The 18599-nt window shown below is 44.8% G+C and overlaps 2 protein-coding genes across 3 annotated transcripts; one reads left to right on the top strand and one right to left on the bottom strand.

Annotated features, from left to right (window-relative positions):
* Positions 1-274: 274 nt before the first annotated feature.
* Positions 275-10773, top strand: tgm1l4 (transglutaminase 1 like 4). The gene is given in 14 exon segments (NM_001030096.1): positions 275-322; positions 1349-1485; positions 2067-2258; positions 3026-3274; positions 3354-3472; positions 3962-4069; positions 5431-5608; positions 6114-6252; positions 8804-8996; positions 9208-9361; positions 9472-9756; positions 9978-10138; positions 10223-10359; positions 10510-10773. Coding segments are annotated over 13 exon segments (2184 nt in total). The 5' UTR covers positions 275-322; positions 1349-1361; the 3' UTR covers positions 10655-10773.
* Positions 10774-12278: 1505 nt separating this feature from the next.
* On the bottom strand, positions 12279-18297 carry btr31 (bloodthirsty-related gene family, member 31). 2 transcript variants are annotated; one of them, XM_073939513.1, is made up of 6 exons: positions 17781-18297; positions 15846-16101; positions 15693-15752; positions 14634-14763; positions 12968-12994; positions 12279-12872 (listed from the first exon to the last, which is right to left on the bottom strand). In XM_073939513.1, the coding sequence occupies exons 2-6, from the start codon at positions 16098-16100 to the stop codon at positions 12319-12321; spliced, it is 1026 nt and encodes a 341-aa protein (XP_073795614.1). In that variant the 5' UTR covers position 16101; positions 17781-18297; the 3' UTR covers positions 12279-12318. The 2 variants fall into 2 exon arrangements, with proteins under 2 accessions (XP_073795614.1, XP_073795613.1); XM_073939512.1 differs by having other exon boundaries at positions 15693-15755; positions 17781-17942.
* Between the last annotated feature and the right edge of the window lie 302 nt (positions 18298-18599).

Below are 18599 nucleotides of genomic sequence, written 5' to 3'. Positions count from 1 at the left end.
ATCAGAATAATGGTGATGATAATCAGACTGCAGTGTTTTCCTCCTGCTGTGAGCAGACAGTACTGATCTTTCTGGTTTTTCCGTCTGTAATTAGGAGCCGGTTTCTCTGACCTGTGATTCACACGCTGCGGTGTTTATGTGGGATTATGGAGATTATGAGTGGTATAATGCAGTGAGGAGCCGGAGATACACTTCTCATGAGTGTGTTCATGTGAATAATGCAGGAGGAGCGGCGCGGCGTCACATATAAGAGGAGACGCTGCTCACACTGAGGACAACCAGGAGAACACACACACCTGCTGCAGAGACTACACACACACAGGTACAGCTCTGATCACACACACACACACACACAGGTGAAACTCTACTAACACACAGCTTTAATAACACACAGCGGGACTTTAATATCCTCATAACCTCTGTTCGCTGAAAATAGTGTTGCGTGCAGAACTCATTTATTTGTGTTGATTTTAAACAAACAAATGTAGTTTAATAATGTTCAACTTAATTTGTGTGTTTAAATTCAGCCCAAATAAATTGTTTACAACCACATAACTTAAAAAAATTGAGTGAATTCAAGGAATCATCTGTGAATATTTATATTTCAGTGAGTTGAGCTTAATCTCTGTCCTGCTGTTTACTGTCTGGATTTATCTACAGGTTTCTGATTATAGCACATTACACACACAAGAGCCTTCACAAGTTCTCCTTCTCCTTCTGATGATGATGATGATGATGATGATGATGATGATTGAATCAGCTGATCAGACTCCTTCATCTGTCCGGTGTGGTCAGGATAGTCAGAGGATATACAGCATTAAACAGGAATGTAAATCTCAGTGCTGAATGGTGTTTAACCTCACTGAAGATCTTCATTTCAGACACTCATGAATCCTCACTCACTCGTTTTGTTTGATGTTTATGTTGTATCCTGTGATAATTAGTGTGTGTTTATTGTACACGTCGTGTTCATTCAGTGGATCATTAAACTGAAGCACACAGCTGTGAGCATGATGAAGGTTATTCTGTTTAAGAGACGCGCACACAATAATCTGTCCTCATCTCCTCCAAACCTGAGAGATTAATTCTCCTCTAGAATGAAGATATTCTGAAGACACACACACACACACACACGTTGACTTCTGTAGTGTTGTAGTGTGTTGAGCAGCAGCAGACACTGGTAAAGCTGTGTTGTGGATGTGTTCTTAATCTGTTCTATAAATGTTTGCTCTGTCTGAGTTCCTCCTTCATCATCATCATCATCATCATCATCGTCATCATCATCATCATCGTTGTGTTTATTTGGTTGTTTTATTGTCTCTTCATTGATTTTCTCTCTGTATTTCAGGCTGATTGTAGAAATGTCCAGCTCCAGCACTCCGGCACGTCCAGCTCCCAGCGCTGCGACCGCATCCCCATCTCCATCTGCACCTGCACCTGCAGCAGTATCAGCAGCATCCATATCTCCATCTGCATCCGCATCAGGTCAGAAACACTGTTATTAACTGAGATGCGTTTGTCCTCCGTGTGTGTGTGTGTGTTTGTGTGTGTGTGTGTGTGTGTGTGTGTGTGTGTGTGTGTGTGTGTTTTGGTGGTTCATGAAGACACTGGAGTGAAACTGAAGGTCTGGTTCCTCCCCCTCAGTCCAGCATCAGCTGCTGTAGCTCCTCCTCCTCAGTCCAGCATCAGCTGGTGTAGCTCCTCCCCCTCAGTCCAGCATCAGCTGGTGTAGCTCCTCCTCCTCAGTCCAGCATCAGCTGCTGTAGCTCCTCCCCCTCTGTCCAGCATCAGCTGCTGTAGCTCCTCCTCCTCAGTCCAGCATCAGCTGCTGTAGCTCCTCCCCCTCAGTCCAGCATCAGCTGATGTAGCTCCTCCCCCTCAGTCCAGCATCAGCTGCTGTAGCTCCTCCCCCTCAGTCCAGCATCAGTTGTGTGTGTGTGTGTGTGTGTGTGTGTGTGTTGTCCCCATCAGGGCTCTGTACAGTAAGGTGGTCTACTTATGTTTGTGTGTGTGTGTGTGTGTGTGTGTGTGTAGTTGTCTGATATGTTTATGTGTGTGTGTGTCAGACTCGGTGCTGGCGGTGCGCTCTGTGGATCTGCTGAGGCTCCGGGATGGCCTGAACCGGCGGCAGCATCACACTGACGGCTTCTCCAGCGAGCGGCTGATCGTGCGCAGAGGACAGAGCTTCCAGATCACGGTGGAGCTTTCTAGAGCCTTCAAGCCCAGAGCAGACTCTCTACAGCTGCAGCTCAAACTGGGCGAGTGCGCGCACACACACACACACACACACACACACGCACACACACTAACACACACACACACACTAACACACACACACACACACACACACACACATACACACACACACATACACACATACAGTGGATCTAAAGCAAATCAAGCTTGATTACAGTGCAGTCCTGTGCAGACTCTGAGGTCTCCGACAGCTCTGGGCTCCTGATCCCGGGTTTACAGTGTAGTGATGATCTGATTTCTGCAGACTCGGCTGTCTCCAACAGCTCAATTAAGTTGAACATAATTAATAAACATAATAAACATAATTAAGAAAATCCGCTCTAACTGTAAAACTAAATAAATAGCTGAACACTCTGGACACATGAAAGAGTAGCGCCTGCAGATCACAACACATGTGGAGAGGGTAAATATGTGTATCATATTCAACAAAACATTTACTGTCAATTTTTTATAATTTTGCTCACTTACTGTGGATATTGAATATGAATCAGATGATGTCTGCTGTGCCGTCAGCCAGTCGCTGCATTGCTGATCGGGATTTTGAGGATAGATCTGTCCTTCACATCACACATCGATCTCAGATCAGCTCATCCAGACATTTTAGTCTGACTCGCAGACTAGTTTTATAGAACCAAATTAGCCAGAGATCAGTTATCAAGATCAACAGATCCAGGATCTGCCAAATCATCTTAGATCATTTAAGCGAGGTGTGAAGAACTGACCCCAGGCCTCTGGTTTACCGTGTTATAATGATGTTGTGTTTCTGCAGACTCGGCGGTCTCCAACAGCTCCGGGCTCCTGATCTCGGTGCCGCTGGTGGAGGATCTGGAGGACCGGCGCTGGGAGATGAAGATCGTGGAGCAGAAGGAGAACCGGGTCCGTCTGGTGGTCAACACCCTGCCCAGCGCCTCCATCGGCTGCTATAAGCTGACCGTGGTGTCGTTCTCGCCGCGGGGAAAGCTGCTGTTCCCCTGCACACCTGATGACGTATACCTGCTGTTCAACCCCTGGTGTGAAGGTGCGGGTCAGGAGAGCTGAGCTGCGTATCAGATTTATTAGTCATAACAATACTAACGATCATGTGTGTGTGTGTTCAGATGATCCTGTCTATCTGGATAATGAGGCGGAGAGGAAGGAGTACGTGCTGAACACCATGGGGAGGATCTACTACGGGACCGAGCAGCAGATTGGAACCAGGACGTGGAATTTTGCTCAGGTGGAGAAAACTGCTTTAATTAATCGATGATTTTAGTCATGAGACATGTCGTCTGCGCTGAGCCCTAGTAGATACCATTTATGGTAATGTAATCTGACTACTTATGGATTACGTTTACTGTAGATTACCTTAACGGTAACATAATCTGACTATGTCGTAATAATTTAGATTAAGTTTATCATAGCATATTCTGATTACTTTGGATTACTTTTAGATTACTTTTATCGTAGCATAAATTGACTACATTTGGATTATATTTAGAGTCATGTATCGTTGCATAATCTGATTACGTTGGATTACATGTAGATTACTTTTATGATCGTGTAATCTCACTGCTTTTAGATTACATTTAGGCTAATTGTGCTTTAGCGTAATCTGAGTCCTGGTCAGTCTATCTGTCGTTGCAAACTGAGTCTGAAATTTTTCTTTACTTTTTTTCGTCTTCGTTATCCTGAAAAATGAGTTCTTATCTCCATGTTATATGTTCAGTTTGAGCAGAATATCCTGGAGGCCTGTCTGTTTCTGCTGGAGCGAGGGCGAGTGGCTGTGACCGAGTGGAGGGATCCCGTGATCATCTCCAGAATGGTGTCAGCTCTGGTAAGATGCTTTCAGGAGAAATCTAACGGAGTATTATTGGAGACGCAAGTGCTCGAACATCAGAATCAGACACAAACTAACCCAGTGTTTTCACCTTCAGATCACTGAGTGGATTACTTCTGTAATCAGTTACTGATTACTAATAACTTGACATATAATCTGTTAGATTACACATTCATGGTGAAGTATTCTGACTACTTTTGGATTACATATCAATTACTTTTATGATAGTGTAATCCGACTACTTTCTCATTAAATTTAGATTACTTTTAGGATAGCATAATCTGATTACATTTGGATTACATTTAGATTACCTTTATGGTAATATAATCAAGACTACTTTTGGATTACATTTAGATTACTTTTATGGTAATATAATCAGACTACTTTTGGATTACATTTAGATTACTTTTATGGTAATATAATCAAGACTACTTTTGGATTACATTTAGATTACTTTTATGGTAATATAATCAGACTACTTTTGGATTACATTTAGATTACTTTTATGGTAATATAATCAAGACTACTTTTGGATTACATTTAGATTACTTTTATGGTAATATAATCAGACTACTGTTGGATTACATTTAGATTACTTTTATGGTAATATAATCAAGACTACTTTTGGATTACATTTAGATTACCTTTATGGTAACACAATCTGACCACTTTTGGATTAAATTTAGATTACTATATATGGTCGTGTCTACATTTAGAATAGTTAATTTAATATTAAAGTGCATTATTTATAGATGAATGCACTCTGTGCTGTGGATTATTAGACAATAATGCACACCTGACTCTAATTATTAATTCAACATCATCAAATATTCCTCACTAAAAAACCTAGAGCTGTGAATGACTTCATCAATGACAAACATCAAACAAATATTGTACTGTATTACAAACCCAAATACAAACATTAAAATAGAGAAAATGAGCAGAATCAATGAATCATGAACAGTGCCCTGCCATTGTGTAGATAATATATAATCATTTAATTCATAAAGGGTAACTGTAATCTGATTACTAGTTATTCAGATTACAGGTTATTCTTTCGTTCATTATTAAATCTTTATTATTCAGAGGTCGCCACAGCGGAATGAACCGCCAACTTATTCAGCACGTTTTACACAGTGGAAAACCCACCTCTGGGAAACTTCCAAACACACTAATACACTACGGCCAGTTAAACCAGCGACCTTCTTGCTGTGAGGCGACAGCACTACCTACTGCACCACCGCTTTGCCCAGATCACAGATTAATCCCGAATAAACTTTAGTAGATATGAAGGTGTAAATAACTGTGTGTGTGTGTGTGTGTGTGTGTGTGTGTGTGTGTGTGTGTGTGTGTTTCAGGTGAACTCGAATGATGACCGCGGTGTGCTGATGGGAAACTGGTCAGAGAATTTTGAAGGAGGAACGGCCCCTACAGCGTGGAGCGGCAGCAGGGACATCCTTAGACAATACTACAGCAGCAAGGGGGCGCCGGTGCGCTTTGCTCAGTGCTGGGTCTATGCTGGAGTCACCTGCACAGGTGCACTACAACACACACACACACACACTGCACCAACCGGAGGATTCTGCAGGCTTTTAGATTTCAGTATGATGAGTATTTCTAGATGACACTGAATATTGAGAAGGGGGCGGGGTTATTTTGGGGCTCCTCCTCTCTTTGTTCACTCACAGCACATTCGCAGTTGGAGAGGCAAGTCTGGTGCAGGAGCACACAGCGGAGATCCAAACTAGAGAACAATGTTCAACACTGACTTTATTTTCAGAAATAATAATAGAATCTATATAATCTTACTAAATAAACTAAATAAATTAGAGATTTAAAGAAGAGGGAAGCGCAGAGGCTTTACTTACAGAGATTATTAGTCAGGTTTACATCAGGACTCTGGGCTGCCATTTCATCACTTCAGCAGCATTATTATTCATTAATGTGTGTGTGTGTGTGTGTGTGTGTGTGTGTGTGTGTGTGTGTGTGTGTGTGTGTGTGTGTGTGTGTGTGTGTGTGTGTGTGTGTGTGTGTGTGTCAGTGCTGAGGTGTCTGGGTATCCCCACCCGCTGTGTGACGAACTTCTCCTCGGCTCATGACACTGATCTCTCTCTGACCACCGACATCTACCTGGACGAGAAGCTGGAGATGCTGAAGGACAAGACCAGCGACTCCGTCTGGTACAGACACACACACACACACACACACACACACTCCTCTCCTGTTTCCCTACAGTAGTCTCAGATCTATATTTAATAGACGGCAGAATTAAAGGATTTGCTCTCCGGGTTGTGGGGGCCTGGAGCAGAGAGCTCTCCTCGGTGAGGGTTAAAGTGGGCAGGAGGTGGTTGTGGAGCTCTCGGGTTTTGGTTGATAACTGGGGACTTGCAGCAATGGAGTGTGAGAGTTTAGTTCCAGCAAACACCATCTTTTGGGAAAAACTGAGGTGAGCAAGGTGACAATGAGACTGTATCAGGTGACAGAGGGTTTTTGGCTGCTGAATACTGTTGTGCTGGCTGTTTTCCTGGAGATCATTGTTGAGTGCTGAGTCTTGATGCTGTTCTGATGTGTCTCAGTGTCTGTGTGGAGCTCAGTGTGTCTGTGAGCAGTAGTTGTGGTGTCTGTGTGGTGTTATCTCTGTCCTTGTGTGATGCGTCAGCCACAAGTCCACTCAGGAGCTGATCTGAGGTCCTGTGGTCATCTGGACATTTGCTAGGTGTGTGTGTGCCGTTTGGGTTGAGTTCAGTGGCACACACTGCAGATGGATAATAGAGGGAGAAGTAGATATTGTCCAGTAGCACTTGATGAAGGCCGTCTGATGTAAACAGTTGTCTTTGGTTCCAGAAGAGATTGACTTGTCAATGAAATTCAGTCTTTACTTACATGTTTTCTGCAGCCATGCATTTAGGCCAAGAAGCTGTGAAAACATGAGTGTCCCTCTCGCAGGGAGCGGTCCACTGATGAACGGATGAATCTTCAATCCTTCAACTGTTTCCAAGAGCTCACACAAATCTCTCTTGAGCAGTTCTGACTGTTCCTTGCGAATATCATTCTTCCCCACATGGATGATAATCTGTTTTGCAGTCTTGTGCTTCAGGATTTCCTCAAGTTCTTTGTTTACATCAGAAACTGTCGCATGAGGAAAGCAGTCATTGTAGATCTGCTCCTGAAATTCCTGATTATGGAATCTCACAGTCACTGTTCTTATCTCGGGTGTGATCGGAGCAGAATGCCGCTGTTTTGTCGGCCTTGAGCCTCTGTTCAGTGCAGAGTTGGCTGCTGGGTCATGCGATCTCTGTCTGACTGCATTTGGGGATTCTTCACTGTGGCGTAGGGGATGGGGGGAGGGGGGAGGGGGATGGGGGGTGATTAGGGGGCCCCGCGTCCTCGCGATTTTCAAAAATTGAAAATCCGGCAACCGCAATAATCGAACTCTTGGGAACAACTGTGGTCGGAACCAAAGTCCACAGGTCTGTGTTCTCTGAACTCCTCTCAAGCGGTGAACGTCTTAATTCTGATTGTTTGCTGCCGAACCGTGTCATAGCTCATACCAAGATGACTTGATTTCAACTCTCCTCGGCGCTTACACCGGAGAAGACGTGCCGCCCTGTTTCTCGCTGCCGGTTCTCATTGAAAATAAATAACTTCAGCTACTTTGACGCTCTCGCCGCTTTTGGTTTGTGACCGCTTTTTATTTTGTGAAGGCTTCCCCGCGTTGCCCCCCCCCTCCATCATCAGGGGGCCCCGTCAGTGATCCCTGCAGGGGGCCTCCGCATTTTGATCTGACCCCGTGAGTTCCCTTTGGCCTCGCACCGTGTTTATGCCGATGCTCATTTCCAACAGTTTCATTCTGCTTCTCTGAGCTCATAACAGTAGCTGGAGTTACAGGACTGGCCGGCTGTGTGCTGTGAGGCTCCATGATGAAGCGGCCCTGTGATTTAAGAACTGTAATCTTTCACAGAAGTTTGCGGCAGCTTGTGTAGCAGAATGAATCAACCTGAGGCATTTTCAGCGGTCTGTGTTCCCGTCTCAGCAGTGTGAGCAGCTGATAGCAGGAGGATGTGTAGTGGATAATTCTGCTTTTATTAGTTTTATTCCAGAAGGTTTGTAGATTCCATGTTGATCTTCAAGCGGTGCCGTTTCAGCACGGTGCTGAAAGGCTGAAGGCAAAAAAGCATGGAGCAGTAGGAAGAGACGTCTGAACAGTATAGCAAAGTGGGAACAGTAATAGCACACACCTTTATGTAACCCCGCCGGTCCAACACAATCTCACGGCAATTCCGAACTTTTTCATTTAGTGGCTAATTTGTATGAATTCGCATGATCTAATTCATACAGTTTAGTACGATTTGCTCATCCCCCGATGACGGTTGGGTTGAGGGGTGGGGTTAGATGCCACGCCTCATTTTTAAAATCATACAATATCGTACGACTGAAAACGTACAAATTAGCCACTAAACTGGCAAAACGTAAAATACTTATCAGGCTGGCCAGCCCTACACCACCCAACCCGCTCCGAGCTAGTATCGAACCGGCGACCTTCCGCATAGGTGTCAGTTGCTGTAGCAAGGAGGCTAAAGACCATGACCTCTAGTGTCTGTCGCTAGAGCACCTTTAGAGGTTAGAGGAGGGAGCTTTACCTGCACAGCACTCACTGGCTGACCCTGGAAGGGTTAATATTGTGAAAATAAGGAGATAAACTGAGCTGACCTGACTGCTCTGCTCCATCAGGAACTTCCACGTGTGGAACGAGTCCTGGATGCGGCGTGAGGATCTGCCGGCCGGCTATGGAGGATGGCAGGTTGTGGACGCGACACCACAGGAGCAGAGCCAGGGCTCGTACCGATGCGGACCCACACCAGTGTCTGCAGTGCGCAGCGGACAGGTCAACCTGAGGTTCGACACACCCTTCGTCTTCGCTGAGGTGAACACACACACACACACACACACACACACACTCACACACACACACACACACACACACACACACACACTCACACACACCAGTGCTGCTCTCATGCATATCTGCTTCTGACTAAACATCTGTGTGTGTGTGTGTGTGTGTGTGTGTGTGTGTGTGTGTGTGTGTGTGTGTGTGTGTGTGTGTGTGTGTGTGTGTGTGTGTGTGTGTGCAGGTGAACAGTGATAAGATCTACTGGCAGAGGAACGCAGACGGCAGCTTCCGTCAGGTCAGTGTGGAGAAGAACAGCATCGGCCAGAAGATCAGCACTAAAGCTGTGGGCTCCGACACACGAGTGGACATCACACACCTCTACAAGTACCCAGAGGGTGAGCACACACACACACACACACACACACACACACACACACACACACACACACACACCCCTCAGTAGTGTGCACACTTGTGTTCTCCTGACTCTCCCTTTGGTCTGCAGGCTCAGAGGAGGAGCGCATCGCTGTAGAGTCCGCCAGCAGATTCGGCTCCAGACCCACGCTGTACCCGTCCCCCAGCGGGACCGATGTGAGCCTGGAGGTGCAGATGTCTGGAGCCGGACCCCGGATAGGGGAGGACGTCCAGCTGTCCATCGTGCTGAAGAACAGCAGCTCCGCGCAGCGCTCCGCTAGTCTGCTGTACGAGGCGCTGGTCATGTACTACATCGGCGTATTGAAACAGAGCCTGAAGAAGGACAGGATCACCCTGGAGCTGCAGCCCAGAGAGAGTGAGTGTCCACACGTCACCTGCCTCACCCTGCCGGCAGAATACTGCTCATATCACAGCTTATTAAGAGTAAGAAACACCGGCTGAAAGACAGTCAGGTCCCCTCAGAGATCATCCATATAAACTCTTCCGACTGTCTCGCTGTTCAGCCAGATCATGGTCGCTCCACTAGTCTTGGTGCCGGTATTACGGTTGTGGTTAATGCTCTCTGTTCTCCTTCAGCTAAGACTATCCCCTGGACTCTGCAGTATAAGGAGTACAAGGAGCAGCTGGTGGACCAGGGCGCTCTGATGCTCACGCTCACCGGACGGGTCAGCCAGACCAAGCAGGTTCTGGCCACTCAGTTCAACTTCCGGCTGCGCACACCAGACCTGGTGCTCACTGTGAGTCTGCCTCAGCCAGAGTTAACTTGTGGTCCAGCCGGCGCAAACACACATTAACATGAGCGCTACCCTGCTGTGCTTTAGCCTCTCCAGGACGCAGTGGTGGGTAAAGAGATGAGCGTCAGGATCTCCTTCCAGAATCCACTGTCACAGGTCTTGAAGAACGTCTTGTTCCGCATCGAGGGTCTGGGAATGCAGAGCGTCAGGAAGATCAGCTACGGGTGAGACGCTTAACAGAGTGTGTCAATCTCTATACTAGCATCAACACAGCTAATCATCTCCTCCTGTGTGTGTGTGTGTGTGTGTGTGTGTGTGTGTGTGTGTGTGTGTGTGTGTGTCTGTGTGTGTGTGTGTGTGTGTGTGTGTGTCAGTGATGTGGCGCGGCTGGGCACAGTGTCTCTGATAGAGAAGTTTACTCCCACAGTCTCAGGCTCTCAGAAGCTCCTGGCCTCCATGGACTGCCGTCAGCTCACTCAGGTTCACGGTGTGGCTGATATCACAGTCAAAGCAAAGTGAAGCAGCAGTTTACTGTAGAGCCTCTGCTGTCGCATTACACTGACAGAGCAACACTAATAATAACTCAGTATTTCCCCTCACAATGGATAAAAGTCAACAATAAAGAGAGTTTATTTACACACTGTCTGTCTGTCTGTCTGTCTGTCTGTCTGTCTCTGTCTGTCTGTCTGCTGTGAGGTTTATTAGAGAAGCTCATTTACTGTACAAGCAATTTACAAGCAACATCAGTCATACCATTGACCTGTGTCTTCATTACATTATTCACAATATACGGCAAACATGTATGAATAATGTCAGATTATTAACAGCTGTGAAGTTAGATTGTATGAATGATGGACATGTGCGATGCTGAGCATTGCTTTATCGTGTGAGATTATAACTAATGTGAGTAAAATTCATTAAAGCAGATGTGAAAGCAGCAGCAGCATTACAGGACCCCGTGATGCAAAGTCCACATGTGGAAGCTGTTTGGACAGAGCTGTGTGTCGGTATAAAGTGTCCTATACACTGTACTGCACTGCCCTTTACTGGACACAGGAATACTCCACACTGTCCTGGAATAAACACCGTTTATAACGATTATAACTTCAGTCCAGTAAAGGATTAACATCTCTGTTCACTCTTAACCAGAGTATTGTCCTAATTAGTACTGATTCATCCTATACGAGCACTATGGAGGGTGCATAGGGCCCCGCATCAGCCCTCTCCTCTTCTTCAATACATGTCGCCCTACTCCCCCTTTCATTATAGGTTGTTCCAGTCATCCTCCTTACTACAGCCCCCCACCCCAGTCCCCCCTCACTACAGGTCACCCCAGTCCCCCCTCACTACAGGGCGAACCAATCCCTGTCTCACTACAGGTTACCTGAGTCCCCCTCACTACAGGACCTCCGAGTCCCCCCCTCACTACAGGTCACCCAAGTTCCTCCCTCAGTACAGGTCGACCCAGTCACCCCCTCACCCCAGTCCTTCCCTCACTACAGTTTGACCCAGCCCCTCACCTCACTAAACGTCACCAGAGTCCCCCTCTCACTGCAGATTGCTCCAGTCCCTGTCTCAGTACAGGTTACCTGAGTCCCTATCTCACTACAGGTCCACCCAGTCCCCCCCTCACACCAGTCCCTATCTCACTGCAGGTCGCCCCAGTCTGCGTCTGGTCTTAATGGTATTAAGGTCGGAGTGTCACACTTGAGGCTGACTATCTGTATCTTGCATAATAACTTATATTATCTATTATATGATGTGTTCTAGATTATGTACTGTCATCAATACAAACGCAGCACAGGAAGGCAGCAGTTGTCTTGCAGCTAGAGGGTTGCTGGATCAAGTGCCAGCTGGTTCTGGTGTGTGTGTGTGTGTGTGTGTGTGTGTGTGTGTGTGTGTGTGTGTGTGTGTGTGTGTGTGTGTGTGTGTGTGTGTGTGTGTGTGTGTGTGTGTGTGTGTGTGTGTGTGTGTGTGTGTGTGTGTGTGTGTGTGTGTGTGTGTGTGTGTGTGTGTGTGTGTGTGTGTGTGTGTGTGTGTGTGTGTGTGTGTGTGTGTGTGTGTGTGTATTAAAGACTGAGCTGAAGGACAGTGAGTGAGAAATGCAGCACTTGGGAAATAAATAAGAGAGGAACAGAACACCCAGAGTTAATCCAGCTTTAATTATCAAACTCCACCTGTGGTTAATTAGCTGATGTGATTACGACAGGTGTGATGATCAGTGGCTTTGAGTTCTTCCCGTCATCATTAAGGCCTGGACTGAAGTATGTATAGAGTGTTTCAGTGAAAGTCTGAGCAGTGAAAGAGTAGATGTGAGATTTGGCATTCACATTATAAAAGGAGACCAAACCCTTCTCATAATCCACAAACACGCCAACCTTCTCAGGGCTCGTCCACAGCGACAGAGAGACCAATGGAGAATCCAGGGCTTCATACTGATTTCCATTCCTCAGCCACACAGTCCAGAACCCATTCTCAGGATTCACTCTGATCTGGCCTTTTCTGTTAATAGATTCTCTGGCCAGTCCTACAGTCCAGTCAGTCTTCCCCTTCACCTGCACCTCATAGTAAAACTTCCCAGAACTGAAGCCCTGTTTCCCCAGAACACTAACAGTGTAATTAAACCGCTCTGGGTTTTCTGGAACGTTTCTCTCGATGTGTCCCAAACTCACTTGTTTTCCATCATCAGACAGGATGAGGAATGGATTCGCCGTGTCATGATCCAGAGTCACATCCACTGAGGGAAATCAGACATGATTAATCCACCGCAGAACATGTTCATGTGTTAATGTGTACACGTCAAGAGCTGTAAACATGTCAGTCAGACTGTACCTGCATGTTTCTGTACCAACTCCAACCCTGCGGACGCAGATGACAATATAAGCTGATTAATTCTGTGTAATAATAGCTCATCATAACACTTTAACTGTCATGTTCTAGGTTGATTAAAGTCAAGTGCAAACAAACACATAGTCAATGCAATGTTGAGAAGGTCAAGTTCAGCAGAAAACACAGCTCAGAACACCTGATTAGTGGAGTCAGAGCAAGAAAGATGTTTGCTCATGTTTATCCAGGACAGCAGGACTCCTGCACTCATATGATTCCTTCAGATCATCAGTGCGTTAGTGAATGTGCAGAGTCTGCTTGAGGCCATATTGTAAAGAGACAGCATGCTGAAGATGCTGAACTACTCTCTATATGAGTGCTGTCACAGATCAAACGTCAACCCTGTTTTCATATATTCTAACAATATATCCAACAAGAAAAACATTTATGACACAACTTGATGTTATTTGTGTATTTTACTTTAAGTGTCCTAGTCTTGGGTTAACAGCGCCCCGTGTGCATCAGTGGAGATAGAGGACGGGCATTAGGACCTGGCAATCCAGTTAGTCTGCACAGGCTGTAGCGATGCACAAGACACTAGCTGCGTCCCAAATCGCACACTTATGCACTATACTATGCTATTTTGTAGTATAATAGTGTCAGTAGTGTGTTCACACTGAAAACAATAATAAGTGCACTTTAGTTAGCCAGCTGATGCACTTATTGAACCGGTGATATGAAGTGTGTAATGATGGACACTTCACACACTTTGCTCACGTAGCGGAAGAGGCGGAGCTATCGGGTGCACATGATGAATAACTTTATTTGTTTTGGATTGTGAAGAAAATTCTCCTACGAGAGGGATTATAGCGCCTCCTGATGGTGAGCGAATAGAACAGAAAGAATAGCCTGTTCTCTACAGTCCAAGCAGATGTCTTTATGTATTTGACCTGTTTCAGAAAGAGCCGTCATCAGGGAATCAGTACTGTCACAAGCTTAACTGGCGCTCTGGGCAAACAACGATCGTGCTGCCCTCACCATGTTCATGCTGACCGTTCGCGGACAAAAGTGAAGAGCCAGGGGGTGGCAACAACAGGAGGGTGTTGTTGTCATGGACTAAAGTGAGGAGCGGGGTCGGGGGGGATTGTGGTTGTCTACATGCTGCCCCTAGCAAGATGCTGCCGATAGGCAGGGCCAGACAGAATCTGTGGACATGTTCTGCTATTCCTGCGCAGAATTTTGTAAAAAACCAGCAGATTTCTGTGGATTGATTACAGGAGTTTCATAACTAACACCTTAATAAATGAACTCAAAAGAAATACCTTTTTAACTTTTTACAGTGTAATGTTTACAATGTCTGCAATGCAAATCCAATTAGATCCACTTTATTTGGTAAACAAAGCAAGTCTCTCATATAATATCTCTACTGAAAGACAGAACATATGACTGCACACACTGCACTGTGCATAAATCAGATGAACATTTTCATATTAGTCAATAATATTCCTGAAATTAATTTAAAAACTGAATAAATATACATTTACACACATTTACAGGTAAACAAACAGAATCAATGATGGACTAAACATCTGCAGATTCAGTGTGGGCCTACATCTCCCACATTTCCATGCCTAAATCTGCCCCTGCAGGAGACGGTGACTGGAAGACTTACTGATGTTGTGAGGAGCAGGCATGATGAAGAGTAACAACACAGCCAGCAGCACCACCAGACTAGCGAGCATCCAGTTTGACATGTGGAGTGTTTGAAATGGAAGAAGGAGAGATCTACTGACGGCAGGAGTCTGAAAATGAAGGACATTCAGTTGTGTTGTAATGTTCCTTTGCCCAAAAACATGAGTGAATGGCATTTCTAGAAGATGGCTATACTCTTGCTGGTGGATGATGCAGATTCAGTGTTTGTCAGCTGTGTGTCTGCAGTGTGTGTAGTGTAGTGTGTGCTGGAGTGATGGACACACAACACCTTCTCTATTTAGAATTTCCTGACAGGATCCAAATCCCAGTGATTTTGAGGCCGACCACAACCTGATGTAGCAGTGTGGGTTTCCCCGCCCACTGAATTGATTGACACACAGAGCAGGATTGGCAAAGAAACTGGCAAACAAAGATCTGACCAGCTCTCTGATCAGCTGCAGATCAACAATGAGTTTCACAAGTTTAAGGTGTGCACGTGTGTGTGTGTGTGTGTGTGTGTGTGTGTGTGTGTGTGTGTGTGTGTGTGTGTGTGTGAGAGTGTGTGTGTGTGTGTGTGTGTGTGTGTGTGTGTGTGTAATATACATCTAATAACCCCACTGTGGTGTTTCTGACTGATAGACTGGATCTCTGCTTCATCCGTGTCTGTCTCTGACTGCTGTATATCTGATGCAGGAGAAACACACACCATGTGGGAATAGTGGGCGGGGACAGAACCAGCTAATTTGCATTTAAAGGCGCAGGCTATAAAAACAGCTGCACCTTGCTTTGATGTTCTGCATTGAATAATCGCTGATCTGATGAGTGTTTGAGCGGAAACTTTACAGACACATTCTGGAGACACCAAACTCTGATCTACCAGCTTGTAAAAGGGGTAAAATAGTAGATTTTTGAACATCTTTAGCATCTTGAGGATGAATAAAGCTCATCTGGGTCCCAGTAAGGTGATATACAGCTATTTTAGAACTGATGTTGTTATTTGTGCTCAATATTAAACTGAGTTTTGATTATTTTTGCTCACCTTATTCGGGTCCTCTGAGTGGTTGATTTCTTGAATCTTCTTCAGTCTGTCCTCCATCGCCTGCTGAAAATGGAAAAGGATTGAACCTCTGGATGAGTTGTAAGGTAGAGCAGCATGTAAACAGATAATACATGAACAGAAATCACACAGCACCTCAGATTCTGCTGGACGGCTCTCCTGCTTTAAGTGCTCCACCACCTCTCTCAGTGCAATGTTGACCTTCAGATCAGGCTGTTTGCTGAATTTCTCTTTACAGATCGGACAGCAGCAGGTGTGTGTGTTTGTCCAGTACTGGTCCAGGCAGGTTCTGCAGAAGTTGTGTCCGCATGGAGTGGTGACTGGATCAGTGAACACATCCAGACAGATAGAGCACTGGAGCTCCTCATTCAAACCACAGGAGGACACCATCCTGGAGAGGCAAGCAATGGATATAGATTAACTGCGACTGCTAAGTTTAACTTTGTGGATAAAATTGATGAGATGAAAGACGAAACAGGGATATTTTAAAATGTAGTCCACAAAATTGTCACAGTTAGGTTAGATTAGTCTGATTTAGTGTTGTTAATAGTCTACGTCTGTGTTCCCATGTCTTCTTTAGATGTTGTGACAGGTTATTATATGAGTATTTAACACTCACAGCTGTTTGTATTTGGGTTTCTGTATTATCTTTGTGAATTGGTCTTTTTCAGTGTGAAAGCAGTGATGATTCCTGCAAAATGAAGATCAGAAGTACAGTGTGGGGTACCGCAGGGCTCAGCTCTTGGTCCATTACTTTTTACATTGTGTTTTCTATGCTACCACTAAGTCAGTAAGAACATACAGTTATTCACGCTGATGATACCCGACTCTATATGGTGTACCGCAGGACTCAGATGTTGGTCTATTGCTTTTTACATTATATATACATTTACATTTTATTTTTATCCATCACTTTCGCCAATTGGTGAAGTTTTTTCCTCGCCGCTGTTGCCGCTGGTGTGCTTGGTATGGCTTGGTATGGAACTTGTGGAGCTGCGCATGGATGGATTTGCTCTTCAGTGTTTGGACTCTAAGCAGTGATTATTAAACCACACTGAACTGAGCTGAACTGAAAGTCTGAAAACTGAATTACACTGTTTTCATTCACTATGATCTTGTTTGTCAAGCTGCTTTGACACAGTCTGCCTTGTAAAAGCGCTATACAAATACAAATACAAATAAAAGTGAATTGAATTGAAGAACAGTTTGTTTCCACTGTTATACAAACTCTGTATCTCCTCTCAACCTGAACATTTGTATAATTCACAGAATTAACAGATTATACGGCTGATATTAAAATAGATGGATAAAAACTCTTGCTTATTGCACCCAAAAAACAACAAAACCCAGAACACTAACCCGTGACGGATTCTCAGCTCAGCCCTCATACTCAGTCAGTAATTTAGAGGTGATGTTGGATGGCAGGCCAGATCTCCAGCATCTGTAAACCTGCACTGTTCATCTTAAAGATGCAGCCAGACTTCCACATGTACAGTACTGTCAGTGTCTGATGCGGAGATTCTTCGTGCTGTCATGAGCTCTGGGTCAGACCACTGCATGTGTTATTATCTGTGTGTCCTGCAGGCTGATCTGATCTTGGTTCAACAACACTGTGATCTGGCACAGGGTAAAGTCTCTACAGATCACCGTCTGAGACTGAATATGGCCTACAGTCTGCCCGATCACTTTAGGGTGGAACACTGATCTTTGGACTATTACTGTAGGGTTTCAGAGCTGCACATGATTACACTGAACTGCGTCTCTGTAGACGGAAACACTGTTGAAGAGCTGGAAACTTGATATGAGCCTGAGAGCAAGCGAAGAACAACATGATGATATTATCATAACACAAGCTCTTCTACATGTGTGAAGCACAGCACATTTTATATTAGAGTCCAGAAAATCATCAGCTCATGTGTGATTTAATCTGTTTCTGTCATTAGTTTATTGTGTCTTCACTTCACACAGTGTCTGTTCCTCTGCTGTGAGGGCACGTGTAATAATAATGTACTATTGTACCATTGCAGAGTTTAACATTGTCAAACAAGATCTAACATTTCCTAAACTTACCTGTGAGTGAATATCCGCGGTGTTCTCCAGATTCAGTGAGTAAAGTTTGGTCTGATTTCTGCTTCTGCTTTCTCTTCAGTTTTCTTTCACTTTCTCTCTTTCACGCATCCGCAGTGATGACGTCAAGCTGGAGCTCCGCCCACTGCCTCCAATAAGATGCATTAATAAATACCAGCAGATGACAGGTACAGGTTCTTTCATACTTATTTCAAATAATGCTGCTTATTCTTAGTTGTTGAGGACAGCGTTTAATATAAAATAATAGTGGTCTTCTCCTGCAGAATAAGGCAGATTAATGCAGCATTGTTAAAGAGGATTTCTAACCCAGATGCTTCTGTTCCTCAGCTGTGTTTATTAATGTTCATGTTTCAGCATCTACATGTTCTTATTTCAGATGTCAGAGGAAACATGGACAACAGGGAAATCGCCAGTAAGTTTATTTATTTCCAGTGTAGTTTCAGAAGTATCATGCTTGTGTTTCTGATATGAAGACATGTTGACTAACAGAAGAAGAATCAGCCTCAACCTGTGAAAAAAGCTTCATTTACACACATGACCATCACTAATGATTAATCACAGCTAAAGAAACATTTAATTAAAAAATATAATTAACAGAACTTTCCCAGAGATGGGTTGCAGCTGGAAGGGCATCCGCTGTGTAAAGATGTGCTGGATAAGTTGGTGGTTCATTCCGCTGTGGTGACCCTGGATAAATAAAGGGACTAAGCCAACAAGAAATGAATGAATGAATGAATGAATGAATGAATGAATGAATGAATGAGTTTAACAGAACATGTTTTTCCCTCTGATAATGCCAGT

Source organism: Danio rerio, chromosome 23, assembly GCF_049306965.1.
Source record: "Danio rerio strain Tuebingen ecotype United States chromosome 23, GRCz12tu, whole genome shotgun sequence".
NCBI lineage: Eukaryota > Metazoa > Chordata > Actinopteri > Cypriniformes > Danionidae > Danio > Danio rerio.
The sequence above is the reverse complement of the archived record's forward strand: the minus strand, read 5'-3'. Positions and strand labels throughout refer to the sequence as shown.

Coding starts and splice junctions, on each gene's coding strand:
- btr31 (XM_073939512.1), bottom strand. CDS start 16,100: ATGGTGTCCTCCTGTGGTTTGAATGAGGAGCTCCAGTGCTCTATCTGT. Junction 15,756..15,845: donor GCCGTCCAGCAGAATCTGAG/GTGCTGTGTGAT, acceptor TTCCATTTTCAG/CAGGCGATGGAGGACAGACT. Junction 12,995..14,633: donor GCCTGCTCCTCACAACATCA/GTAAGTCTTCCA, acceptor CTGCGTCCGCAG/GGTTGGAGTTGGTACAGAAA.